The 26100-nt window shown below is 33.8% G+C and overlaps 3 protein-coding genes and 1 non-coding gene across 4 annotated transcripts; 2 read left to right on the forward strand and 2 right to left on the reverse strand.

The window, feature by feature from the left end:
* Positions 1-1441: 1441 nt before the first annotated feature.
* On the forward strand, positions 1442-4613 carry LOC111014039 (pfkB-like carbohydrate kinase family protein). Its single transcript, XM_022288640.2, has 8 exons — positions 1442-1716; positions 2155-2418; positions 2514-2585; positions 2728-2766; positions 3171-3278; positions 3395-3492; positions 3645-3756; positions 4083-4613. Exons 1-8 carry the CDS (start codon positions 1558-1560, stop codon positions 4329-4331), a joined length of 1101 nt encoding a protein of 366 aa, XP_022144332.1. The 5' UTR covers positions 1442-1557; the 3' UTR covers positions 4332-4613.
* Positions 4614-5506: 893 nt separating this feature from the next.
* On the reverse strand, positions 5507-9298 carry LOC111013999 (proteasome subunit alpha type-1-A). Its single transcript, XM_022288585.2, has 2 exons — positions 8762-9298; positions 5507-6292 (listed from the first exon to the last, which is right to left on the reverse strand). Exons 1-2 carry the CDS (start codon positions 9110-9112, stop codon positions 5798-5800), a joined length of 846 nt encoding a protein of 281 aa, XP_022144277.1. The 5' UTR covers positions 9113-9298; the 3' UTR covers positions 5507-5797.
* A 2242-nt stretch (positions 9299-11540) lies between these two features.
* On the reverse strand, positions 11541-11612 carry TRNAE-UUC (transfer RNA glutamic acid (anticodon UUC)). The gene has a single exon. It is a non-coding gene; the product is annotated as a tRNA-Glu (tRNA).
* Positions 11613-12943: 1331 nt separating this feature from the next.
* Positions 12944-15315, forward strand: RUXF (small nuclear ribonucleoprotein F). Its single transcript, XM_022288466.2, has 5 exons — positions 12944-13105; positions 13331-13418; positions 13611-13648; positions 14294-14358; positions 14927-15315. Exons 1-5 carry the CDS (start codon positions 13103-13105, stop codon positions 14994-14996), a joined length of 264 nt encoding a protein of 87 aa, XP_022144158.1. The 5' UTR covers positions 12944-13102; the 3' UTR covers positions 14997-15315.
* The last annotated feature ends 10785 nt before the right edge of the window (positions 15316-26100 follow it).

Consider the following 26100-nt stretch of genomic DNA (forward strand, 5'->3'; position numbering starts at 1 on the left):
TTGAGTGAAAAAGGTATAATATTTAACAAAATAAAATTGTTTTTTTTTTATTAGCTGGCATCTTCTTTTACTTCATTCAAGTATGGTGAGATAGATATTCAAAATGTTTAACATAATAGATTATATTTTTTTATTCAATTTTAATGGTGTTCGATATAGGAGTAAAAATTTGAAATAAATATATGATGTCTTTAATTAGTCGATTTAGTTTCAATTTTACGAACTTTTAGTAGTTGGCTAAATATAGATTTGATTTAAGAATTTTAATATCTCAATTTTTTGAAATACTATAGGATAAATTTTTAAAAAAATGATATAGATTTTAATACTAAATTACATATTTAGTTTTTTTATTCACTTTTGTAATGTGTGGAATCTATAATACATATATTTCCATTTATTTTTTACCATTAAATTTAATTGTATTGACGGAATATTCTCAATGGAGCATGTAGCAATTTTATTGAAACCACTCACATTAGAGTATAATTTGAGTTTAACACAATTAATTTCGACACCCCGAAAAATAAATTAACTAATTAAGATATATACTATTGACATTGGATTTGATGGGTTGTTTGAGTTCATGAATTAAAAAAATAAAAAATAAAGTGAGAGGAAGAAATTATTTATTAACCTTTACACGTTTACATAAGTCCAATTTAAACTCCTTTCAAAACAAAAAAAAATCCAATTTAAACTCAAAATTTTAATTTCTTTAATCCTAAATAAACATTGAGAATAATATTCCTCTTCAAATCAGAATTGAAAAAGAATGTTAAAATATAATAATTTAGTCCCTCTATTTTAAAGTTGGTAACAATTTAATCCCTATATAAAAAGTTTTGTTAAGTTTATTATATATAGATCGATAAATGGATGAGAGACTAATTATAAAATTTATTGAAATTTATTGAAAGCACATAAACTAAATTTTGAACTTTTGAAAATACATCGAGTATAATAGAATTTTTTTTTTTAGTACAACATAGGAGAGTAGATGATCAAACTCATAACCTCAGGGTTGGAGTATAATATAATTTCAGTAACAAACAAAAATGATATTTTTATTTTAACCCAAAAAGATTTTACTAACAAATGAAATCAATGAACCAAACAAAAACAAACTAAACCACTCTTAACACCGGCCAACATGAGCAAAATTCAACTATGTAAGATATCAACTTTCGATCAAAAGATGGTGAGTTCGAATCTCCACACCTAGGTGTTCTCTTGAAATAAAAATAAATAAATAAATAAAACAACCCACCCTAAAGTTGAGAAAAATTCCATTTAAATATATAAAGAAAAGGTTCTACTTTTGAACCAAAATTCCAAAAGGGGCATTAGAATGGAGCAAAGTCCTGGAAGTGGTGAGGGGCAATTTGGGGCAAGGGGAGTCATAATTGAGTTGGGTTTTTGGCTCTCCATTCTGTGTGGTGGGAGATTCCGTTCCCGACGGAGGCCTATATAAGGAAGCGGCAGAGCAAATGGGCGAAAGGGGCAGAGAGAAAGGAAAACACAGACACAGACACAGGTGGGCTTTGAGCCACGAAAATGGGAGCCGAGCCTCTGCTTCAGCTTCACACTCACCATGACTCCGAAACCGCCCCTCTTGTTCTTGGTCTCCAACCCGCTGCCCTCGTCGACCACCTTGCCCGCGTCGATTCCTCTCTCCTCGATCGAATTCCCGGCGACCGCGGTGGCTCAATTCCGGTAACCCATCATTCTCTTTTCTTTTATTCGATTCTGGGTTATGGGGTTCCTCGGGTTTCGGATCACTGTTGCGGCTATTGCCCCATTTTCGTGTTGTCGATTGATCTTTTGATTAGGCCCGCCTGTGCTTCTTCAAGTTTACGCTTGGATTTTGAGCGGTTTTTGTTATTTTTGCTTGGCCCTTATAGTGGGGATGACCATTCTCCTGGTTTTATGAGTTATGTGCGTTTTCTTTGATTTGAGAGTCTCTGCGGCCAGCATGTAGGGAAGCAGTTTGGATTTTCCTTTCGTGATTCTGTGTTTCTTCGGGTTATGCTTTCGCCATTTTATTTGTATGCAAGTGCTGCCTTTCGTCTGTTTAATTATGGGATGGCGCGTATACTTGGAGTTTCTTTAGATGCATTGTGTTGATTGCTTTATATATATATATGGGTGTAGGTGGGTATGGAAGAGCTTGAGCATATACTGAGGGACGTGAAATCCTATATTCTTTCCTCGCCCGATGATCTGACTCCGGTCAAAACAATAGCGGGGGGAAGCGTTGCCAACACGATTCGAGGATTGAGTGCAGGGTTTGGAGTCAGCTGTGGAATTATTGGCGCCTGTGGGGATGATGAGCAAGGAAAATTGTTTGTCTGTAACATGAGCTCCAATGGGGTCAATCTCTCAAGATTGAGGATGACTAAAGGTTCCACAGCTCAGGTCTGCTTCACTCCCTTCATGGAGGGGTGTACAAATTTGCATTGTGTGTTTATGTATTTTAACATTCTGAGAATGTATTGTAAATTGTACGGCAGTGTGTTTGCCTGGTTGATGCATTGGGCAATCGCACAATGCGACCCAGTCTCTCGAGCGCAGTCAAAGTTCAGGTATATTATTGTCTTGGTTGTCCGTTTTTGTAAGTGCATGCATTTTGGATATAAGTTGCTCAATTTGGTACTTTGGTATGTTAAACAGATGAACTTCAATAACTTTTTAGGTTGACCCTCTGTTTCTTTTCTCATCTTCTAGGGGAATGAACTGACTAGAGATGACTTCAAGGGCTCTAAGGTTAGCATACTCACATGTTTATCTTCTGGTAACGTGTATGATATATGTCATGCATATAATAAGAAAGTCAGAGTGACCAGAATTGAAAATAGATCGCGAAATATTATTTTCCTAAAGTAACTTTTTCTGTTCTTGATCCTCATAATCACATTTCTGCGTCTTCCTGTCATGTTTTGCTCAGTAACCTAGACTAATTGAAACCTTTTCAATTGCTATAACTCTGTTGAATGAATCAATTATCATTTTAAGGTGGAGCCCTTCCTTGTAGGTGGGCTTTGTCACTGTTTTTGTTTTGGGGCCTTTTCTTTTTTTCCTGTCGACGGGCCGATTCTTTTAAATCTTTTGGACTTAGGAGGGGCTTTTGGTAGACTTATAACTTGGTTGTTGCCATGTCTTTATTGCAGTGGCTTGTAATGAGATATAGTATTTTTAACTTGGAAGTTATTCAAGCGGCTGTAAAGATGGCCAAACAAGAGAAAGTTTTTGTGTCCTTGGATTTGGCCAGTTTTGAGGTATATTCCTTGGCAGACATTTGTGTGCTTTTTGCTTTGAAGAAGAGGCTATTATATCATTTTAATAGAAATGTTTAGAGGTAAATAAAGTAGCTCACATCTCTATATTTGGTCAGATGGTTCGGGATTTTAGATTACCTCTTCTCCAACTGCTGGAGTCTGGGGATATAGACCTTTGCTTTGCCAACGAGGACGAAGCAAAAGAGTTGATAGGGTGATTGCCATTGCTTCGAATCTTATTATTTTCCGAACTTGACTGATTGTAAATCTGATATTTGTGCTACTTCTCTAGGACATTTCAACTCTATTGCAGAACATTGTCCATTAGATGTCATTGATTTTTAATACTGTATGTAACGTTTACAGGGGCGAGAAAGATGCTGATCCTGAAGTTGCACTAGAATTTCTTGCAAAGCACTGTCAATGGGCTGTCGTGACATTAGGCGCCAATGGCTGTATTGCGAAACATGGAAAAGAGGTTAGTGATTTATCTTCCCCTTAAACATAATCGCCTCATGATGATGCTATGTGAAGGGATGCTTTAACCAGATTCCTCATCAAGCTTACATTTGGATGTTTGAACCAAATTATTTCTGCTTAAATTTTCAACTACTTGCACAATAGGATGGGAAAGTTTCTCGTTGCAGGCATTGAGGAATCCTTCTGTTTTGTTCTGCTTTTTTGTTTATTTGTAGTTGTTTGGCCCATAACAACATACAAAATTAAGAGATCAAAGAGTGTGAAACTGAGTGTTTCTGGACTATTAGTTATGAAGTTGTTACATAACTTACCTTGACATATCAGATTGTCCGAGTTCCTGCAATAGGGGAATCAAAGGCGACCGATGCCACTGGAGCAGGCGACTTGTTTGCTAGCGGGTTCTTGTATGGACTAGTGAAGGGATTATCTCTGGAGAAATGCTGCCAGTTGGGATCCTGCAGCGGCGGGTCTGTTATCCGTGCCCTCGGGGGCGAGGTTACCCCCGAAAACTGGCAATGGATGCACAAGCATTTGCAGATCAAAGGGCTTCCTCTCCCAGAGATCCCTCAATGATCAAGCTCCACTGTCCATTTGCATCATTTTTCTCCAATTAACAGGCATCTCTTTTCACAAGCATTTGGGATGGACTTCTTTAAATTTTCCACAGAAAGAGGGAAAGGAAAAAGGTAAGTTATTTGAAGCTAGTTGGAGGACCTCTTTGATAATCTCAGGGTTATGACTTTTATGCTAATTATTACTGTAACTCTTCTTCTCCTCCTTGTCTCCACAAACAAGATGTAAAAATTTGCTTTTTCCATTAGTGTGATTTCTTCTGCTTTCAAGCTTATTTTTGCATTCTATGTGTATATCTTCGTGGATGTAATTGTGCATATAATTGGATTATTTTTATGAATAGCTTAATATTATCTTTAGTAATAAGATAACATTTTATACACTAATATTTCCAAAAAAAAAAATTTAAGCGAATCTTCAACACCAATTAAGATTAAATAATGAAGTGGTGAAGTGACATTTTTATCACTATATTTTAAAGTTGGATTAATGTGCACTAGATAAGCGTTATAATATATCAAGTCACATGTATTTATATTTTATATGTAAATGATAGACTTTATATTACCAGTGATATTATATGTTCTAAAGATGGTACTAAATACCTTTAAAAAAAAAGTTCGAATTGAAGTAATTATGAATCAGGAAGATTATTATTATTATTTTGCCAATATGAGATAATTGACACCCTATGATCAAAGGTTATAAGTTCGATTCTTCCACCCTATTTGTTGTGCTAAATTTTTTTAATTTTTTTAAAGTTTTGGAGGTATCAAATGATGTAATTAATTAAATGGTAATTGTTGGCTTGAACAATGTTTAATGATTAAGTTATTAATAATAGTGTATTGCCTTTGGTCAAAATGTTCTAATTTCTACCTTCTAATCTATAATGTTATATATATGTATATATTTAAAAAAAAAACTAATTGTTATCATGATTTTCCATTGACTAAGCAAACATTGGAATGTTGTAGATGAATCAATTATTTACATTCTATGTTAATTGATTCACAAAAAATTTATAAAGCACTCATTCTATTAAAATAGGCACAGATCCACCCAACCAAAAAAAAAAAAGTGTGAATTTTATATGGCTTTAAGATCTTCTATCATCTAGCGTTGGACTGGTTCACATATTGGAATCAGTCCATCTTCTTTACTGCAAATTTCGCTTCACAGAATTCAATATCATATGCAGCTCAAATTTCATCAACACTAACTTGATTCCATATGTCTCAGAGCCATTATGGATCAGCTTAATGTTCTTCTCCCAATCATAATATAGAAAACATAATCAGTTGTGATAACACATTTTTCAACGGTCTGATACAACTTTCATAAATGTAAAATCGAAATCTGAGGCCACAACAGAGAAGTATCAAAATGTCTGCACTAAAGAACCAAACCTAACAGAAACACCCAGGAAGTGGGGAAGGGGGAGGCGACGTCTGCACGGTGTGGCCTTAGATATCCATCGGGGCCACGCCTTGATCTGGGGCACTGCCTTGGTCTGTCCCTGCAGCTTGTTCAGGGGCGGCAGAATCACCCTGCTCGGCAGCAACATCCTGATCCGCAGCAGGAACATCATCCTCCTTAACAATCTCAAACTCATCAATCAACTTCTGAACAGTTTCCCTATCCAATATATGGAAAGGCTCCCCAACTCCTAAGATCGCAACCGTGCATATGGAGGAAGTCAGTTTTTCTCCTTGCAAGGTTTCTCTGGTAGCGATCAGTGCATCTTTGATCAAGTTGTCTCTAGATGAGTCCTTGAAGTTATCAAATCTCCGTTCCAAGTATGTCTTGGCAGCCTGTGAACGGGATCCTATGGCAAAAGCTTGATATTCGAAGTAGTTCCCACTTGGGCAGTTGTAATAAAGGTGAGCGCCAGACTCATCCAGACCACCTACCAGCAGACCGACTCCATATGGCCGTTTCCACGAGCGCTGGGTGCAGACCTGCAACCAGTGGCCAAGATAATTAGAGAAAGGCATAAGTTTATGAACGTGTGAAATTGGTCTTCCCTATTAAAACAACCATGCCTGGAACCCTGGAAATACAAATAAGAGATAATACCTCAGTAAAGTACCTAGTGTTATTCCTATTTCACCATACCTAATGTCTGTGGCTTTTGCCCCTCCTAGCAAATATGGATAAACTTTCTAGTCAAGGAAAATATTAGAAACCCAGTATTACACCAGGCCAAGAAGGCATGGCTTTTGAAGTTGTTAATTACCTGTCTGGAGTGGATCCTATAGTCTAGGGACAGACATCTAGATGATTCGAGCAAGTATTAATGACACCAACAATTACATCCAATACAACAACATTAGGTATATCCTGAATACTTCAAAATATTATTGTGGGAAGGAATTCACCGAGTTATCAAAAGCAGTTGCACAAAGCAGTTGAAATCTGTCTCCACAGAGAAAGAACAGGGTGAATCGAAATGGTGGTCCACAGAGATCATGATAGGATAACCAACATCAAGTAACCTACATCAGGTGCCGAATAGCAAGGCCATGAGGAAGTTTGATATTATAATCTCCCCTTTGAGGCTTCGATCCATATAGGTTGATGCAACCTAACTTAATGCAGAAAAAAAGTAGGGGTCGGAGGGGGGATAAAATCATTTCTCAGTTTGCCTTCCCAAATGCATTGAAGATTGGTTCCTTGACGCTCTTTCCAACTGGTGGCTGAAAGGAAAAGCAAGAGCCATTTGGAGGTGTGCCATCAGAGTTTTTTTGTGGCTCATCTGGTTAGAAAGAAACTATAGTCTTTCATGACAAAGAAAACTCCATCCATATGAGTACAAGTTCAATTAAAGCTTTTTCTTCAAGCGCTCTTGGTGGGTCACCTGTTCAAGAAGGAAGCTGGAATCGTATGGGTATGACTAATCGGGCTTTCGTCCAGAAAATTTAGCTAGAAAGGAACAACAGGATATTCAACAACGTCTATCTCTTTGATAATGTTCCAGTCACAGCTTTGGTTAGTGTAAATGTTTTTATCTCCCTTTTACTAACTATAGTCTCAACAATGTCCTGGAAGGTCTTTTTATAAGTTTCTTAACCCAAAAAAAATAATAATAATAATAATAAATTTTGTGATTTTATTCATACAGCCTCTAGTTAAGAGTGCCCTTCACATAAATTTGTCTGGTAACTACACAGTATTTTACATTGACCTAGTTTGCAAGGCCTCTACTCTTTGCCTCTAGCCTCTAGCATCTACATTGTTTTGACTTTTTTCTTTACTCTTGTTTTGAATACATGGTCTCTTGTAAAATCAAAAAAGATGGAGATAAATACAGCAAGCAAGGTTTATTCAAGATTAATTTTTTTTCTATGCTATAATACGAGCATTTTGGTATAAATACCAAAATTTTATTCCCTATATTGCTAGCAAAGCTAGGAGTGAGCCGGTAAAAATGAATAGCAAAAGAGGAAAAAAAAAAGGTCAAATAAACAAAAGAACAATTTTTTTTTTTTTTTTGTTCAAGGTAGACCAAAGAACTTGAAGCAGAATCTAACGCTACAAAGGATCTACTAAAACCAAATTCAACACAACGCTACCACAGTGCAACAAAATTCTAGAACTGCAATTTTCTCCAGCTTAAATTTGAAGGCAGAAAATGCTTCATCCTCGTGCCTCTCAACATCCCATCACATATTAATTATTAAACCCGATTCCTCAAACTTTGAGGACCCTTAAGATTATTGATCGAAGACAGTGACAGTGCAAGGAAAATATGTGAGAACTTTCCAAAAGTTGAACCCTAATATGCAACCATGGCCTCAATTATCCAGCTGCATATAATTCTTGTCCACAACTCTTAAGTCCATCAATCACATATGACATATATGTGCATTGGTGATAGCCACATTGTGTCAGAATAATTTCTCTAGTTACCAGCTTCTACTAAAACCTAAACCATTAAGCAGAAATAATTTATAAAGAACAAACTACCAGCAACGCTAGGTGGGTTTTAACTAATTCAACAATTAAAATAAACGCACGAATCAAAGATCTTAAAGTCCTAGTCCGTGTCTACCACTGTACGGTTAAGAATAAACCTAACAAATACAACAACATAGGATAAGTAACAGACATAAAGGCTATAATCTTTGGCTAGATTTAAAGCTCGAAATGCTGTAAATAAGAAGACGCATAGACCTTGTGCCATTCCCCAAGCCAAATGTTCCCTAATCTCGGTTACTGACTAAGGATACTCCGCATGTTAGAGAGCTTAATAAATAAAAAAAGTTTCCCTTCAATTGTCAGGCAGCAACAATTCGTAAGTCCCGCCACTAACCAAACAAATTCAAGCATATGCAAACCCACGGCACAGACAGCTAAAATCAAACAAATGCGTAAGAAATTCAAAGCAGCAGCAAATTGTGAACAGAATGAGGGCATCATTCACGAACCTGAGCCTTATCGGCCAGTTGAACTACAAGACGACCGACGGGAAGCGGGGATTCATAGGTGTAGCTGTAATTGATACACTCAGATCTCATATAGCGGGAAAGAACGCGTCCATCAGCAGTAAGGCCGGAAATGGCGACGCCGATGTGATCATCGACTTTGAAGATCTTCTTCTGGTGCGAGGATAGCTCGGAGTTGGCCTTATTGACGCAGGCTAGAACCACGTGGGTCTTGGATCGGAGGCCAATGGCCGCAGAGCCTTGCTTCACCGCCTCCATCGCGTACTCCACCTGAAACAGCCTCCCGGCGGGGCTCCATGTGGTGACGTCCGTGTCGTACTGATTCCTAAACATTTTTGCTCAACAGAACCGATTCAAGAGTTTCGCAGAGCCACAGTCGCGATCTGTAGTGTGGTAAAGAGAGAGGATTGAGGTGGTATTAATGGAGGATTTAGGGGTTTTCGTCTTCTCCAAGGCAATTTTTGGCGATGGGTTTCCTCAGTTTCTATACTCTGGTGACTTTACTCCTATTATTATTTCGGATTTATTTATTTTCTTCCCCCTTTTTTTTGTTTTTATATTTTTTTAATCTGGTTGAATATCCAACTTATCGGCAGCTGAGAGTGTGAAGTGGACTGGGCCTAGACATGGACTCAAATTGGGCTTTTGATCGAGGTGAGATCTCTTAAGCCCAACCTACATCGGCTTTCGTAGTTACTAATACTGGAAGCCCAATACCCTAGCATATATCTTGAAAAATAGGGTAGTTTTTTTTTTTAATTTATTATTGTTATCCGTGAGTGCACCTCGCCAAATTTTATTAGACAATTGTGTGACCATACTATATTTAGTTGTCAAAGAAAGGCATAGGAAATTAATTCCTCGACTACATTTGGTTTCGGGTAGTTGTCATTATCGATGTACTAATTTTAGTATTCTACCGATACAATTTCGATATGATTTTCTTTTAGTGTATTTGGACATAATATTCTAATTTTTTTTCCCCTTTAATACTCAACCCGTGAATCTATCATTATTTTAAACTATGAATTTCACTTTTTATGTTGGTACTCATATATTTCTATGGAATAAGAGTTGCTCTATGATTTATTCATGTAGCATTGACTAGAGAGTGTTTCAATCAATAACCTTTCTTCTATATACATGATAGGAGAAAGCTGGTCTAAATAAGTTCATGGTTGAAATCCCAAAACCAAGGGGATTAGGAGACTAACTTGGAATTTTGAGAACTGAAGTCAAAGTTTTTAGGAAGAAAGCCTTTGTATATAAAAATGAAAGTTAAGGGTGGAGTAGAGTTTTCCTCACGTTGGAAGAGACTTTAAATATGTAGATGGACGAGCCTCTTTAAGAGTGTACTTATAAAATAAATATTTTGTAGCAAAATACTTCAATAAAATGTTATTAATAACAAATTGTCATCCATGGTTCAATAGATAAGATACTGATTACCTAATTAATATCAATTTTTTTTTTTTTTTTTTGAGAAAACCTTGATGTCAAAGGTTTAATCATTAATTTTTATATTTATAAATAAAACAACATTTAAACAAATTAATAATAAATATCTTTAATGTTTAATTCTAAATTGCTTTTGAAATGTTTATTAGTCAAAGTACTTTGAGGGAAAAAAAAAACCTTGTCTAAGTGATTTTCCAAAAATTATTGTAAGTGGTTTTTGACATTCTCCAACAACATCTTTTTAATAATACAACACATGACAACTTTTAGAGAAAAGTGTTTTTTGGCATAAAAAAAAAGCTTTTAGCAATACCAAAAACATTCTCAAATATATATATATATATATATATTTTTTTTTTTTGAGTGCTCAAATATATTTTTGTTACAACACTAATTTATTTTATTAGTTTTAACTTTGAAAATAATTAATTGACTATAGAAGTTGTTTTAATAAGCTATAGGAGCGTGTATTATAGCATTATTTATAATTCCTTGATTGTAGCGACTTAAAATAAAATACGTAAATAATCTTTGGACGTAAAAAATAGTTTTCTTTTCTTTTCTTTCTTTTTTTTTTTTGGGAAAAGAGAGCAGTTGCAAGGGATAAAGCCAACACAAAAATGGTTGTTTTTAAACTATAAGTCATGGTAACACAATTAGTAAGATATTTACTATTTTTCTGAGACAATGTTAAAAGATTCCACATTACAAATAAAATGAAACTTATGAAAGTTTATAATAGATATGAACTACATCCTCGTTATAATATTATTTAGGATATGATTTAATATGATTTAAGTTTCCTAACTGATTTTGTTACCCTGTAAAACGACTTGAATATTGACAGATAAAAATCTTCACTCTACAATAGAATAATAAAAGGAAAATAAACTCTAAATCATTCTAAATTATGATTTTGAAAAGGATTTATAATTATATCTCAATTTAAGGTATTAAATATCTACATTTTTATGTATCAATAGATTCGACATGAACATAGAAAAAGTCAACAAAATTTAGAAAATTTATTGATTAATTTAAAAAGAAATATAAATCAACATAGATATTTTATTAATACTTTTATCAGACATTTTTATAAAAATTTTGACCTTACATGACGTTTACAAGTTTGCTGCAAACACCATAAATTATAAAAAAAAAAAAGGAAAAAAAAGCACATTAAATTCTTGCAAGTGGCACGTGAGTTGCCATAGGAGAGAGAAACACGATCCGTGTCACTTTGAGGCATCTATCTACTGCGACGTCGTTAAATTATAAACAAAAAAAAAAGTAAATAAAAACCTTCCGTTGCCGGGAATCGAACCCGGGTCTCCTGGGTGAAAGCCAGATATCCTAACCGCTGGACGACATCGGATCATATACTTATTAATGCTCAATAAACTTATTACAACATTAAACTTAATGCCCTCAAATTCAATGTTTCCACAACATCACGCCTGTCCAACAGATAAATTATACTTTGTTTTTATTATTTTTTCCTTTTTGAATTCGAACTTCTAACCAACGTGATTTTGTTATCTGTTTCTAAAATATATCAAATAAGATCACATTTGTCTAATAGACATGCTACAAAAATTATGTAATAGAAAAATGTGAAAGCATATATTTTCTGTAGTACATAAAAATATATTATAGTAAATCAGAAGTAAAAATTTATAGATATAATAATTATTATTTTTTTTAGAAAGATGTAAATTTTTTTAAAAAAAAAAACTCAAAAGACTTCCAATATGTTCATTTTTTATTTTTTTATTTTTAAACAAAAGAAACTTCATTAACCAACCCAAGAGTCATGCTTGATCAAAGTATCAAGCCAATGAGGAATAATTACATCTCAAATGCCACTCTCTTATAAATAGCAAGCTCTATTTGCAATGGAATGAGCACATATATTTGTTGTTCTATCCACCTTAACAAAAGACAAAATGTTTCAACGTTCCTGCATGCACAGGATTTCATTCACCACCCACAAAATTCTGTGAGGTCTTCATTTTCATTATGTAGCAATGATATTACTTTTAAAGAATCTGATTCCACTTGAATCGAGTAGACAACCATGTTCCGGAGATTGCTTCAAATCCTCCAAAATCACCAATGCCTCCAAAATTTTTACGCTATGCTTCTTCTCCACAAAACGACTACTTGCTAGGATGGCCTCGCCACTCGAGTTCGGATATGATCATTTTGTTTTTAGTTTAGGTGTTTGAGAAGTTAATGTTACACTAATTACAATATATTTTTAGTTTATGTGTTTGAGAAGTTAATGTTACATTCATTTCATTTAATACGTTTTCATTTTTATTTGAAACACATTTGAGTTCTTAAGTAACTTCTAAAAACAAAAATATTTTTTTTTTCGTTTTTTAAGTTGACCTAAATTTTTAAAAATATTTCCAAAAGTAGATAAGAATCCTCGTGTTATAGGCTTAATTTTTATAAAAAGAATAATTAAAAATAAAATTAAATAGTTATTAAATAGGCTCGAAAGCCAATCATCCAATTTCACTTTTCTTTTTTATGGTTAACAAATTTATAATTCAACTGAATTAAATCTGAAACAAAAAATTGGAAGAAATTTGTAATTCAACAGGAGGGCTATTGGGTACAGAGTACTCCACTTGAGGAGCCCATGGGCTTCAAATTATGGGCCCCAACAAATCCATTAACCCGACCCGGATTACCCGATTCGCTCAGCTGTGGAAAACTTCTGGATGTTCAGCGAAAGGGAAAAAGGAGGGAAAACAAACCCTAAAGAAACCCTAGGGAGAGCCCATCTTCTTCGTCTTCCTGTTCTTTTGAGCCTCCACAGATTCCATAGAAGTTCTTTCTGGTCATTTCCGAACCATGGTAAACAAGATTTTCCTTATCCTTGCCTTTCGAGTCTTTATAAATGTTATTGTTCCGTTTTCATCACTTCGGTACCGTCTGAAGTGTTAGATAGTTGGCGAAAATCTTTGGTTAATTTCTTTAATTCTTCTGGTCTATAGATTATCGGTTGTTCAAAATTCCCCCCATTTTTCTTTGATTCGTGAATGACATTAAGTTCTTTCGATTGTAATACGATTATCGCAGAGCATCCCAGTTAACCCGAAGCCATTCTTGAACAATTTGACCGGAAAGACTGTGGTGGTGAAACTCAAGTGGGGGATGGAGTACAAAGGTTTTGCTTCTATCTGCCACTTATTTTCCTCATTTTTTCTCTCTTTTACTTCTAGCCTTATGGAATTTTTACTGACTTTCCTTGGATAGGGTTTCTCCCTCTTTTGTAATTTTATATCATCAATGAAATTGTTTCTTATCAATTCTTTTTCCTCTCTTTTTTTACTGACTTTCACTTTCATCTATGTTTTAGGCTTTCTCGTCTCAGTGGACTCGTACATGAACTTACAGGTGTGTTACTACTTACATTGAAATAAATTCAGTGCTTTTCTATCCAGTTGATGCCGATTTTTTTAGTTATTTTTTGCGAGTGTAATAATCTCTCTGTCGTTTTTAAGTCTCCGTATGCTGCAGGAATCTGTAATTTACAAATTAGTGTCTGTAAGATGTTTTTACTCTAATGAATTGACACTATTAGAACTTTAAGAAGGAAACTGAGTGCAATCAACTTTTTACTTGAACCCAAGTTCAAACGTAGCACTGACATGATTCGAAGTTCCTTGTCTCTGAATCCAATTTGATGTGTTCAGTTTGTTTTCTGATTACAGTGAACTTGTTTTGAAAACAGTTTTGGAAACAGAATTTTAGTTTTGTGTTTTCATAACCATTTTTAAGAAACGTGATAGGATGGCAATGATTTGTAAATATTAACATTAGCGTGCACATTGAAATTGAATACAAATCTTAGATTTTGGAAGGAAGAATAAGTTCATTTGTTTGATTAATCCATGGTAGCAAACTAGAAGATAACAAGAAAAAGCTTTTGGTTTTAATAGAATTTTTGTTTCAAAGAGCAGGAACTGCTTTGAAAACTGTTCCCAAATAAATCCAGTATTTTTCAGCGGCTGATTTCACTATGCAACTTTTTGAATGCAGCTTGCCAATACTGAGGAATATATTGACGGACAATTTACTGGGAGTCTAGGAGAAATATTGATCAGGTAAGCTTCTTCCAGTGGTTGCAGATTGCAATATCAAGTGCATCAAAGCTTATTTGTTGGTGGTAATGCATAGGTTCTGTTCATATATAAATAAATGCTCAAGCACAAATATGAGAATGTAACAGAAACACAACATGAAGAATAAGGCCGGGTACACACATTTGGTTTACGAGGGCTAGTGAGAGTGTGTTTGTCATGTATTTTAAAGTGCCAATGGAGGACTAAAAAGTGCTTGAGGACACAGTTGTACAATCTATAGAACAATCCTATAGAATAGATCTTGTTCAAGTTAGGTCGTAAGTAACTAGAAATTAAAAAGAACAGATAAAATGACTTGTTTTTACATAAAGCATTGAATTAGTTTTTATTTTCCCAAAATGCTTACAAAAAACGTGCCTCAGTTCAAAATGTATCCCAAACTCACCCTAAGAACAGATCTGTAGTTTACTAGTTGTTGTATGATTCATGTTAGACACGGTCATGCCCTTAAATTTTGGGCTCTGCTCAACTGATAACTCTTCCACAAGTTCATTAGACACTGACTTATTTTCCTGGTTTTTTCTGGCAGGTGTAATAATGTTCTTTACCTTCGTGGAGTACCGGAGGATGAAGAAATTGAAGATGTGGAGCGTGAGTAGCATGTAAATTTTTAGCAGCTCTGCCATGCCATAGTACCCGTAAAGTATTCAGTTCTCTAGTTAACTGTTTTTCTTTCATCTGCGGCATCAATTGTATCTTGTTGTTATTGATACTATATATGTTATCCTTAGGACAGTAACAATCTCTGCTTGGGTTGATTTCTAACCTCTGCAAAAAAACCATTTGGTTTCCATTGTTGTGGTAAAGGAGATTGACGGGAAACAAAGAGAATTCTTGAATGTATCATCTATTCTTCTTGATAGCTTTGAATTGCTTCAGTTTTATTATATAATATATAGTCGGAACATGTTACGGTTTTGACTGTGATCATAGATGTTCGAGTTAAATAGATATTGTTGGATTTATTTGCAACTTCGTTTTCGGGAATTTAGTGAGGTGATGTAGTATTGATTAGCAGGATTTAAATTTTCATTTCTATGCATTCTTCTCACAAATATGTATAATTTATTTTCCATCCACATTCTTCTCATTCTTATTCACAATTTTCAATTGTATTGGTGTAGATATGTGACACAGATCAATGGGAGTTATGTCTAGGAATATAGTTTCGGTTTATAGTTTTACTTTTGAAAGGTCTACTTTAGTCCTTTAATTTTAATTTTTGTTCATTTAATCTTTCTTCCTTCAAAATGTTCGTTTTAATCCATGTACTTTTAAAACGTATTGTTTTGGTTCTTCATTTTTATCTCATTTCTTTTCATTAAAATTTTATCATGATATTTTACCTATTAAATTTTTTAAAATGTTGCTCTAAATTCATATTAAAGGGTTTATTTTGTGTATAATTACAATAGGTTAAATTGTCACTTTTGACCAAAATGTATGTTTTGAGACATCAAAAATTGAAATGATAAAAAGTTAACAGTATAGAGATTGAAATGAACATTTTGAAATTATAAGGATTAGAATGAAACAAAGTTTGAAGTACGAATCAAATTAGTTTTTGAACTAAATTTTAAAAGTTAATAATTTGGTGGACAGAAACTTAGCTCCACAGACGGATTTCACTTTGACATAATATTTCGGGTAGTTTACATTATATAAAACAGAAAATATACATTTATGAAACTAGTTTAAAGTGATTTGGTTATTCAATTCCACTCATCTGTAGAACAGAAGGTTGTGTGTGTATTTTAGTTCAGAGTGATATTTTCGCTCGAGTTAATATTTGGTAGGGTAGCCTTCATTCTAGTTCCCAACTATTGATAGAATGTGGGATTTATTTCTATAAATGAATTGTTACGTTTTGTCTCGTTTATGGGTGTGTTGTTTTAATTGTGACGACTTTTTTTATGGTGTTTATTAGTAGGTGTCTTTGTATTCCATTTGTTATTTGTTTATGTTTTTAATTATTCCATTTGTGCTTGATCTCACAGTACATCTTTTTTCTTGCAAAATTTAACTTTGCAAAAAAAAAAAAATAATAGATGATAATAATAAATAAATAAATAAGGAATTTTAGTTCATTGACTAGATCTTGACGTTTACCAGGAGGGATTCAGTTTACATTCAACAAACCAAATTTGACCGAGTTTCAACCTCAACCACTCGACCATTTAATTACACAATAATATCTAATTAATTTAAAATTCAAAAATATTTTTAAAATTAAAAATAATGGGTAAAATTACAAGCAAACCAATATAATTTTTGAAATTGAAATCATTATTGGCCTTTATTTTTTTAAATTTGGCTACTAGCGGAAAGTAAATGACATAGATTGAATAGGTTGGATGCAACAAATTAGTAGAACGTACTAGGTGGATCGAATAGAAGTACCTCACATGATATTATTTGAGTTAAAATGTCTTGAGATGAATTTGACCAAAAAGTGACATGACTCAAAAGAACTCTCTTTGTCCAAAAAATTATGGCGTAATTTAAATATCACATGATGTATTTAATTACACACAATAATATCTAATTAATTTAACAAAAATATTTTGAAAATAAAAAATAATTGGTAAAAATTGCGAGCAAACCAATATAATTTTTATAATTGAAATCATTATCATATGTGCGGCCTTTATCTTTTTAAATTTGGCTACTAGTCGACAGGTGAAAAAACAAAGAAAAATAAATGACATACTACATAGATTGAAGAGATTGGATGTAACAAATTAGTAGAACGTATAAATGGGTTGAATAGAATTAACTGACATAGGTCATTGAGTTAAAGTGTCTCGGGATGAATTTGATCCAAAAAGTGACATGACTCAAAAGAACACTCCTATTCAAAAAATTAGGGCGTAATTTAAATATCACATGTTAGGTCTTTGTTGTGAATATTGTTCGTACGCATGTGTTAAAAGAATTACTTTAATTTTTTACTAAAAGGAATGGATTCTTTACTAAGAGGAATGGAAATGGAAGAAGAAATATTAGTATTATTTGAATATTAAATGATGAGAGAGAGGGGCTGAGATTTAATAAAAAGGTGTAAATTCATGGGAATTTGTTTTATTTTGGTTGTGGGTACAATAGTATTCACATGAAATGGCAGGAGGATCTTCAACCAAAATATATATATATATATATATATATATATTGAAAAGTCGGTAAAAACCCTCCTTTACAACCACAATCTCAAACTTTCAATTTGATTATCTAAAAACTCATCAAATTATTATAATTAAACCTTAAATTAAGATTATTAAGATTTTTCACCCTGATTTTTTCTTTTCTTAAATCGAGAGACGAGAAGGTAGCTTACCGAAATCATTTTTTTGTTAATAATCTTCAAATTTTATTGAGTTAGAAAAAGTCGAAAGTTAATAATTCTATAGTCTGAGAGTTTAACTAACATTCTTTATAAAGTTCATGAGTGGTTCCTGTCTAAGGAATTTAGTTACAAAAAGCAAATTTAGAGAGACGATTAATCAAATTGAAAGTTAAAAAACGTGAGCGTAATAAGTATATAGTTCAGGGTAGTTTTTGCAATTTGGAAAAAATAAGAAGAAAAAGGAAAAAAAGAAAAAGTCTGCAGAGACGGCGGTTGTGATGGAAGTCCTCCGTGGAAGCTGGTGGCGTTTGGCGTTTTGCGTGGCGGTTGGGTCAGACTGTCACTGTCAGTGGGGGCCACCTCCATTACCCTTCTTTTCTTTTTCCACCCCATCGCCACGTCACCGTTTTTTCTTTTTTCAAATTTTTGCTTTACATTTATTAATTTCTACTGAAGGACATAATAAAATATCAACGGTCTTTTCTTAGTTAAAAAATTGCGAGGATAGGACGGTATTATACCTTACAATAAAAATATTTTAAATTATACTTTTGATTTTATTATTAATTATAATAGTAAAATGTTGACGTGACATATTGATTCAACTTATGATAATTTGATATGATGTGCCATACCAGAGTAGATTGTCGAAATAATAAAAGGAGGGTAGCCAACGAAATCTATTTAAAGTACATTATATTCATTTGTCAAACTTTTATTTGTTTTCATTTGCTTATTTTAACTTATTTCATCCAAGTGATCTATTATCTTGTATTGTATTGAGTCAAAACTTCAATTTTTTTTTTATAACGTCAATATTTAACTAATAGTTCTGACATAATTTATTATATAATCATAATTGAAATCTAAGATGTCATTTGAAATTTTTAAATTTGAGGGACCAAGTATATACCATTACAAAAATTGATGGATTAAACTAAGTATATTCTATTATATTTTAACTTTTATAATTATGGTGAAAATTCATTTCTATTTCTATTAGTTAAGTTTCTTTTTTTTTTTAAATTAAATTTAACATGAATCTCGGTTAGAACTTTATGTAAAATTGAGAGATTAAAATAAAATATTTCAAAAAAATAATAGAACAAAATAAAGAGTGAAAATAGTTAAAATATGATCTAAACATGTGATTCATCACCCAACACAACAACTTAATTTTTGTTTTACAAATTAAGAATAGTAAATAAGACGTAATAGTACTGAGACTAGTCTTGAAGAGTTATACTAGAAAAAGAGTCTTAAAATAGGTGTAATTTAATCATTTAATATAGATGCTGAAGTGTCTAATGCCACGCTATATTAAAGATTAGTCAAAGGAAAGCAGTTTAAAGACGTATTGAACTAATAATATACTTTTTCCCAATGCTTTATTATTATTATTATTATTATTATTTCGCAAGGGTTAAGTTTATTGCAAGAGACCGAGGAGCAAAATTTAATAGTTAAGATATTTTGCTATTGGTTGGAAGTTTAATCCCTCGTTCTTACATCTGATAAAAAAAAATATATTGCAAGAAAAAAGATGAATCTCAAACTCTGAAATAATCAAGATACAGATAGAATAAAGAGACATATCAATTAAAGCTATAAGAATATAAACAAAAAATCAACAAAGCAACTTAAGCAACCAGCAAAAAAAAAACCACATATTTATAAATAAGACAAAATAAAACAACTGAAGCGAGAAAATTATAAATTCTAAGCAAACCTCATCATTAGTCGAGAGCTAGAACAAAAGCTATCCCGTCAGTAATAATACGAGCATAAGCATCACTCTAAATCAGATGTAAAGTAATCAAGGTCAAACGAGAAACACTCTATATATCTTGAAAATACGTACGCCTAACGTCATTTAGATAGTAGGTAATTTATTACCAACTTTAAATAGCTAGATATATAAATTTGAATTTCTACTCCATCCTAATGCAATATTAAAAAAGGCACAATAACTTATTAAGTAATCCATTTAATAAATTTTGGTATAATTAAAATTGACTGTAAAATGATAATTTATAGCTATTGAAGTTGCCTCAGAAATGAAGATGAAAAAAATGGACGAATGATAATGACAATAACAAAATGAACAATTTGTGAAATAAAAGAATAATCTTATTATTTCTTCTCTTCTTCTTTTTTTTTTTTTATGAAAGATGTCTCAAAACTATTTAACAAGGTTCTATTTTGCTTTTTAACTATACAAAAAGTTGCAATTTTCATCTTCAACTATATAAGTTGTTTGTTGTTATTAAATCCTTAAACTATATATTAACATTTTATAGAGTTATTATGAAGGGTGATTTCGAAATAATAGAAAATTTGAAAGGTCTGTTACGAAATAATTATAGTTTAGGAGCAATAATATTAGCTTTGTTTTGTATTTAGACCAAATAAAATTTAGTGTAGTATTATTATTTGGTTAAATTATATTCTCGTCATTGTATTTTACCATCTGTCTCAAGTCTATCATTTCCCTTTTAAAATCTTGATTTTAGTACCTTTGTTTTAAGATGAATTTGAGAATACTTTGAAATAACAAAAGACATTTTTAGCCATAAAAAGTATTTTCAAAATTTTTATAGTGGTGGGTTAGATAACCAAAAGTAATTATTGGAATCTTAAAAATGCTTACAATTGTTGTTAAGAGAGAAGCATAAAAAAATATTTCTTTTTCAAAGATGTCCAAAATTTACCATTTGAAAACATACCTTAGAAGTTGTAGATGCATAAATTTAGAGATTCCGTCAAATTCGTACCAATCTTCAAGAATAAAAGGGATCGACGATACCTGTAAAACAGAATAGCATTAAAGACCGGTGTGACTCTTGCCACACAGGCTCCGATGCTTAAGTCAAATCGGAATAGTTGAGTATAAAGTTTGGGGTGTTGTGAACATATCTTTAGGGTTTAGCTTACTCTCCTATTTATAGAGATTGAATCGTAATTACTCACTGATTTGCATAACTTGAATCCTATTCCCTTTAGGATTTATATAAGTTAAATCCTAATGCACTCAGGACATCTAGACGGAGTGGGCCTCATGCTTGCTTCGGGTCCGTTCGTTTCATTGTGGGCTTAAGATCGAATCGAGAGTCAATGCGGGATGGCTCGAGATGAGTCGTTAGGGTTCTCGGTCGGGGAACCGAGAATTGCTCGACGCTGAGACCTTGGGGCCAGCTTGGGTCGCCAGGTGCCGACCTCATTTCCTGGTTTGTGCCCACTTTTTGGCTTTCTTCCGATCTCATGTTGCCTAGCTGGATCTCGCTTATTTCCTTATAACAAAAGTGATTTTAAAAGGCACTCTAGGTGTTGGCATAGTGGCAAGAGATTTGAGTGTCAACACCCAAGATCCAAATAAGAACCCTCCTGGAAGTAAAAAAGAAAAATAATAATAATAATAAATAAATTGATTTGTAAGAGAATCATTTAATTGATTTTTAAAAAAGCATTTAGAATAAGTGTTCACTTCAATTGAAGTGTCTTAAAAATCATTTAAAACTCACTCTAGTAGTTAAATGTTACTAATAGCATAACACAAGTTGTTTGGGGAAGAGAATACCCTGGACACGTGGAGGACCCCTATTGGTGCTCCAAGATGACTCATGAGTCATGCCCAGCTCGGACGGCCGAGATCACCACCACTAGCGTTGACAGATGCTAAGTATGAGGGCCGAGGTGAACCTGGCCGAGGTCCGACCTACCGGGAAGCTCGGTGGGGGCCGATGTGAGCTACTGTCAGCGGCGTGATTATCGGGTATAACCGTCGGTCCCGAGATTACCGGGTGTAACCGACGGTCCCGAGATTACCGAGTGTAACCGTTGCGAGATTAGCGGGACTACCACCCATAAGTAGAGGACTTCACTCCACGATCAGGTACGATGATTTCTGACCTCGAACTAAACTGGGAATCCGACCTATACTGATTTGATCGTCGGAGTGCTCACCTTTTTGTGCAGGTCCGCCCAAGTATTCAGATCGGTCCGGAGGCCGAGTTCGAGCTGCAATCTGATATACACTACTGTGCATATCCTTGCATAAACACAAGTGAAAGACTTAATTTCGATAAAAATAATATACTTAAGGAATAAATTATTAGGTCAATATTTTGAGTTTGATCTCGCACGAGTTTTACTAAAAAAACTCTTCAATGGATAATTTCAATAATGTCATTAATGTAAAAATTCAAAATTTCTTAGATTAATCAATAATATAATTTATCATTATCTTTACTATATTTAATTATGAGATACTTGAAAATTATTTTTAGACTTGCTTGTCTTTTATATGATTTTATAAGTTGTAATGATACATTATACTCAATTTATTTCACTATTTTTAAAAAATTTTCAAATTATTTATTTTAAAATATAATCGTCCTCAAATAAAATTTAAAAATTTAAGAATATATGTTAAGATATGCCATTAAACTTTAACCCTATAATTAATAATTTTAAGAATATAAAATTATGTTAAAATACTGTGCAATGCAAGTTTGTTAAAATATTAACCAATTCGCGATCTGAAGTTAACTTAACTAAGGCATGTAATGTCTACTAAAAGATCATTGGGTAAAAGATCAAATTAAAGACGTGTTGATTTGTTATATGTTATAAGAATCAATCTCTTTGTCTTTTCATTATCATCTAAATTAATTGATGATATAATCCAACCTTATTAATTGTTATTCTTATGCTTATGTTCTTCCTATCCTTTTCATAGGTGGGGCCTAATTAAATCTTTGTTTCTTTTTTTCTTTTAATACAGCGAGGGGTGAGGAAATTTGAACTTATTATTTATTGGTCAGAGACATGTCAATTACGTTATACAATAAAAAAATATTTGTTATATGTATGAATTTTTTTTTTAATTTTTTCGAAACAAATACCAAACTAAGATCGAGTAAGACCATATGAAATGCCGCCAACACTCTCCTTACGGGTTCATCCTCACAAGGATTAAGAAGTGTAAATGAAAACAGTATGATATTTTTCATTTTCTTCTTTCATTGAGATGTGTAAAGCTACAACGTTGACTTAATATCTTTCATGCAATAATTTAGATTATTTTGATTTCTATGTTTTCCCCTTCGGAAGAAAAAACAAGAAATCAAATCAATTACATAAATCAAAATTGCTAAAAATAAATGGATATGTTCTTCAAGTCTCAAAATCTAAACCAAAATGAAGTGTATCCAAAACATTCAAACTTAGATCTGACTTTATTGAAAACTAAAATGGAAATGATGTACAATTTTTAAAACACCACTCAATACTTGGGAAACGCGATTAAAATTTTCTTAAGGACTTTGCGGTTTGAATGTTGGAGAATGAGTAATTGCGTGCCACGTATTGTAAGAAGTCTTGTGCGTATTTCGAATTAATAGAGTTTAGAGCACTAGTGTCGATCTGACAATACTGGAGACCTAACGGTGATGAGGAAATGTCGATAAGCAAGATTAAGCAGAACTATTTTTCAACTCTCTCGACTCATACCATGAGTACTGGATTCTCGCTGTCATTTTGCAGAACGTACATTGTGATTAATCAATTACTCTTACCGTTCTACATCTATAGATATCAGAGATAACTCTCTTCTAAGAAATGTACAAGTTTGATTGCAAATCATATACCTTATAATTCGCCTAAATTAACTTAAGCATCAAAATGCTTATTACATATGTTTTTACGAATCGCCCAAGCAATTAAATTTGAGTTAAATTATCTAATAATACAACTTATTAAAAGAGATGAAATATGTGTTCTTCTTGACCCACTCACAAGTGCAAACATTATTCCAAGTCGACTTCCGAGCAAAGATACAAAATTTGCAGCGAACAATGAAGAAACGAGTAGCAAATCAAGTAAATATACAACTTCTTAACCTTTCAGAATTACCAAATAACATATTCCAAGAAAATCACATACTCATCACAGGGTATGAAGCAGTGCGGTGAATTTTGGGACAAACAAGATTGATTTTGAATAGTTCAATTTTTTGATTTGTGAATTAAAACGACATTTTTATCCATGTCTGTTTTGGTCCATTGACATTTTCAAAACTTTTTGTGGAAAATGAATATTAGAGTAAGAATCGGGGGAGACTTTTTAGGTTGCCATTTCCTTTATCTTTAAGCTTTTTCATCATTTTGCTTCGGCTTCATTTATTTTTCCTATTTGTTTTTGTTTTAAACTTAAATGTAACATCATTTAAAATAAATATGTCAGCAAATACTACTTAATTTGCCAAATTTTCATGTCAGCTTTCCATGTAACACTAACAAGAGTTTGACTCTACGTGTATTTTAGAACCATTCTTTAAAGATCGATAATAGATTGTTAGTTCTTGAAATTTAAAAGATCCAAATAGAATATTATCCCTTAAACTTGGGAATAAAAACATATTTTATCTTTTTTTTTTAATTATGTTCAAATAAGTTTTTAAATTAAAATATATATATAAAAAATGTAAAGTTTAAACCTATTGAACTTTATTAATTGTTTTATTAGTAACTAAAATAGAAATAGTAGAGAGACGGGGAAGCCAAAAAGGAAAGGGACGGAGGCGCTTGAGGATGCCGTGACGCCGTCACACGAGCGAGCCAGAACCAGAACCAGTCGCGGTGGTTGGGCCGAGCCTTGGCCCACGTGGCTAGGCCTCAACCAATCCTGTTTCTCCACTTAACCAACCTACTAAACACAAAATAATCCAACTTAATTAATCACTTTCACTCATAATTAAACTTATTTTATTACCAATTTAATCTCACACCGTACGATTCAAATCCCCCCTCTATATAAACAGGCAACGATGCGTGCTCCTGCCCTCAAAATTCAATTTCCCCTTTCAAAATTCGACTCCACCGACGGCGGATTTACCCCTTTCTCTGCAGCAATATTTCTTTTCCGGCAAAATCCTTCACCCTCCCGACAATGGTTTTGAATGGATTCGATTCCGTCAAGGCCATTCCCATGGGGAATTTCACTCGCCGCCGGAAGCTCAAGTGGTTATTTGAATTATCTGTGTTCTTGTTCCTCATTTCTCGCCGCTCCACTTGGTTTTCCTTCGCCGTCCCGGTCCTCCGCCACTTTTTCCGGCAGCTCGTGGCTGTGCTCAACAGCCACATCTTCGTCTTCATGTTCTTTAACGTGATGCTCTTCGTCGTCTACTCTCTCTCCGGCTTGACGGAGACCAAGCCCGCCTCGAACAGGAGTGATGCCGCGCATTCTCACGGAAACGCCACCGGAGAGTCGCCGGAGAGTTTGGTGGCTCCGAGTGACGATTCCATCGCCGAGATATTGGTCGTCGCCGAGAAGAATGTTGTGACGTCGCCGGTGGACGGAGTTGCAATCGCTGCAACTCCGGCGGCGGAGCTTCCGACGGAACAGATGCCGTTCCCGTCACCCTCGCCGCCGCCGATCCCTCCCGCTCCGAATTCGACCTCCGTGACCGAGGCGGCGGAGGAGATCATTCCGGAGACGAAACAGTACCGGAGAACGGAATCGGAGAGATTTGCGGAGCGCCGGGAGGAGAACAAATTCCGGCGATCGAAGACGGAGATTCGCCGGGAATCTAGCGAAGAACCGGCGAGATTTGTGCGATCAGTGCACGAGATGGACATCGAGGATTTTAATCGTACGGTGGAGAGCTTCATCGCCGAACAGAAATTGCACATCGGCAGGTGGATTTCCGATTAAGAGCCGGTAGACCAGAAAAAATGCGACGGTTCCGGTGGGCGTGAGTTGCTCCGACAAGTGAACAGAAGAATCTGAAAAAGGACGTTACAGAAACAGAGACAGAACGGAAAAAAAGGTTTCGATTGTTTCTCTTTCTACTACATGCCCCTGCTTTGTCGGAATTGTAATAATTCATTCTCTGTGTCTACAAATTTACCAATTCGGAATCCCAATTCGAGAATTAGGAAATTTTCCCGGAAAATTGGATTTTCTTTTCGAATTTTCCTCTATCGGACAGAGGAATTGGAAGAGCAATGTTGTCTGTTTGAAGCTCTCTCTTTCTGTTTGTCTGTAAATATCAATTTGTGTCAGAAAAAATATTTCAGATATAATGGAACTCGCTGTCCAAATCCTAACGAATATTCTTCATTTTTGTTGAAATTTCCACATATTTCAAATCAAATAATCTTTATTTTATAATAAATGTTGTTGGGGACTTGGCAGATTTTATTGGGGTCGAAATCGAGGAAGAAATTATAGTGTAGCAAAATTCTGTTAAAATGGATATGTCAGCCGACACAAATCATTATATTTGGAAATAAATATGGTATCAAATCAAATATACTGTCGTTAATTAATCAACCTAATTCGATATAATCTAGTGAAGA

The sequence above is a fragment of the Momordica charantia genome (genome assembly GCF_013281855.1).
Source record: "Momordica charantia cultivar OHB3-1 chromosome 8 unlocalized genomic scaffold, Mcharantia_2.0 BLBB01000008.1, whole genome shotgun sequence".
Taxonomy (NCBI): Eukaryota; Viridiplantae; Streptophyta; class Magnoliopsida; order Cucurbitales; family Cucurbitaceae; genus Momordica; species Momordica charantia.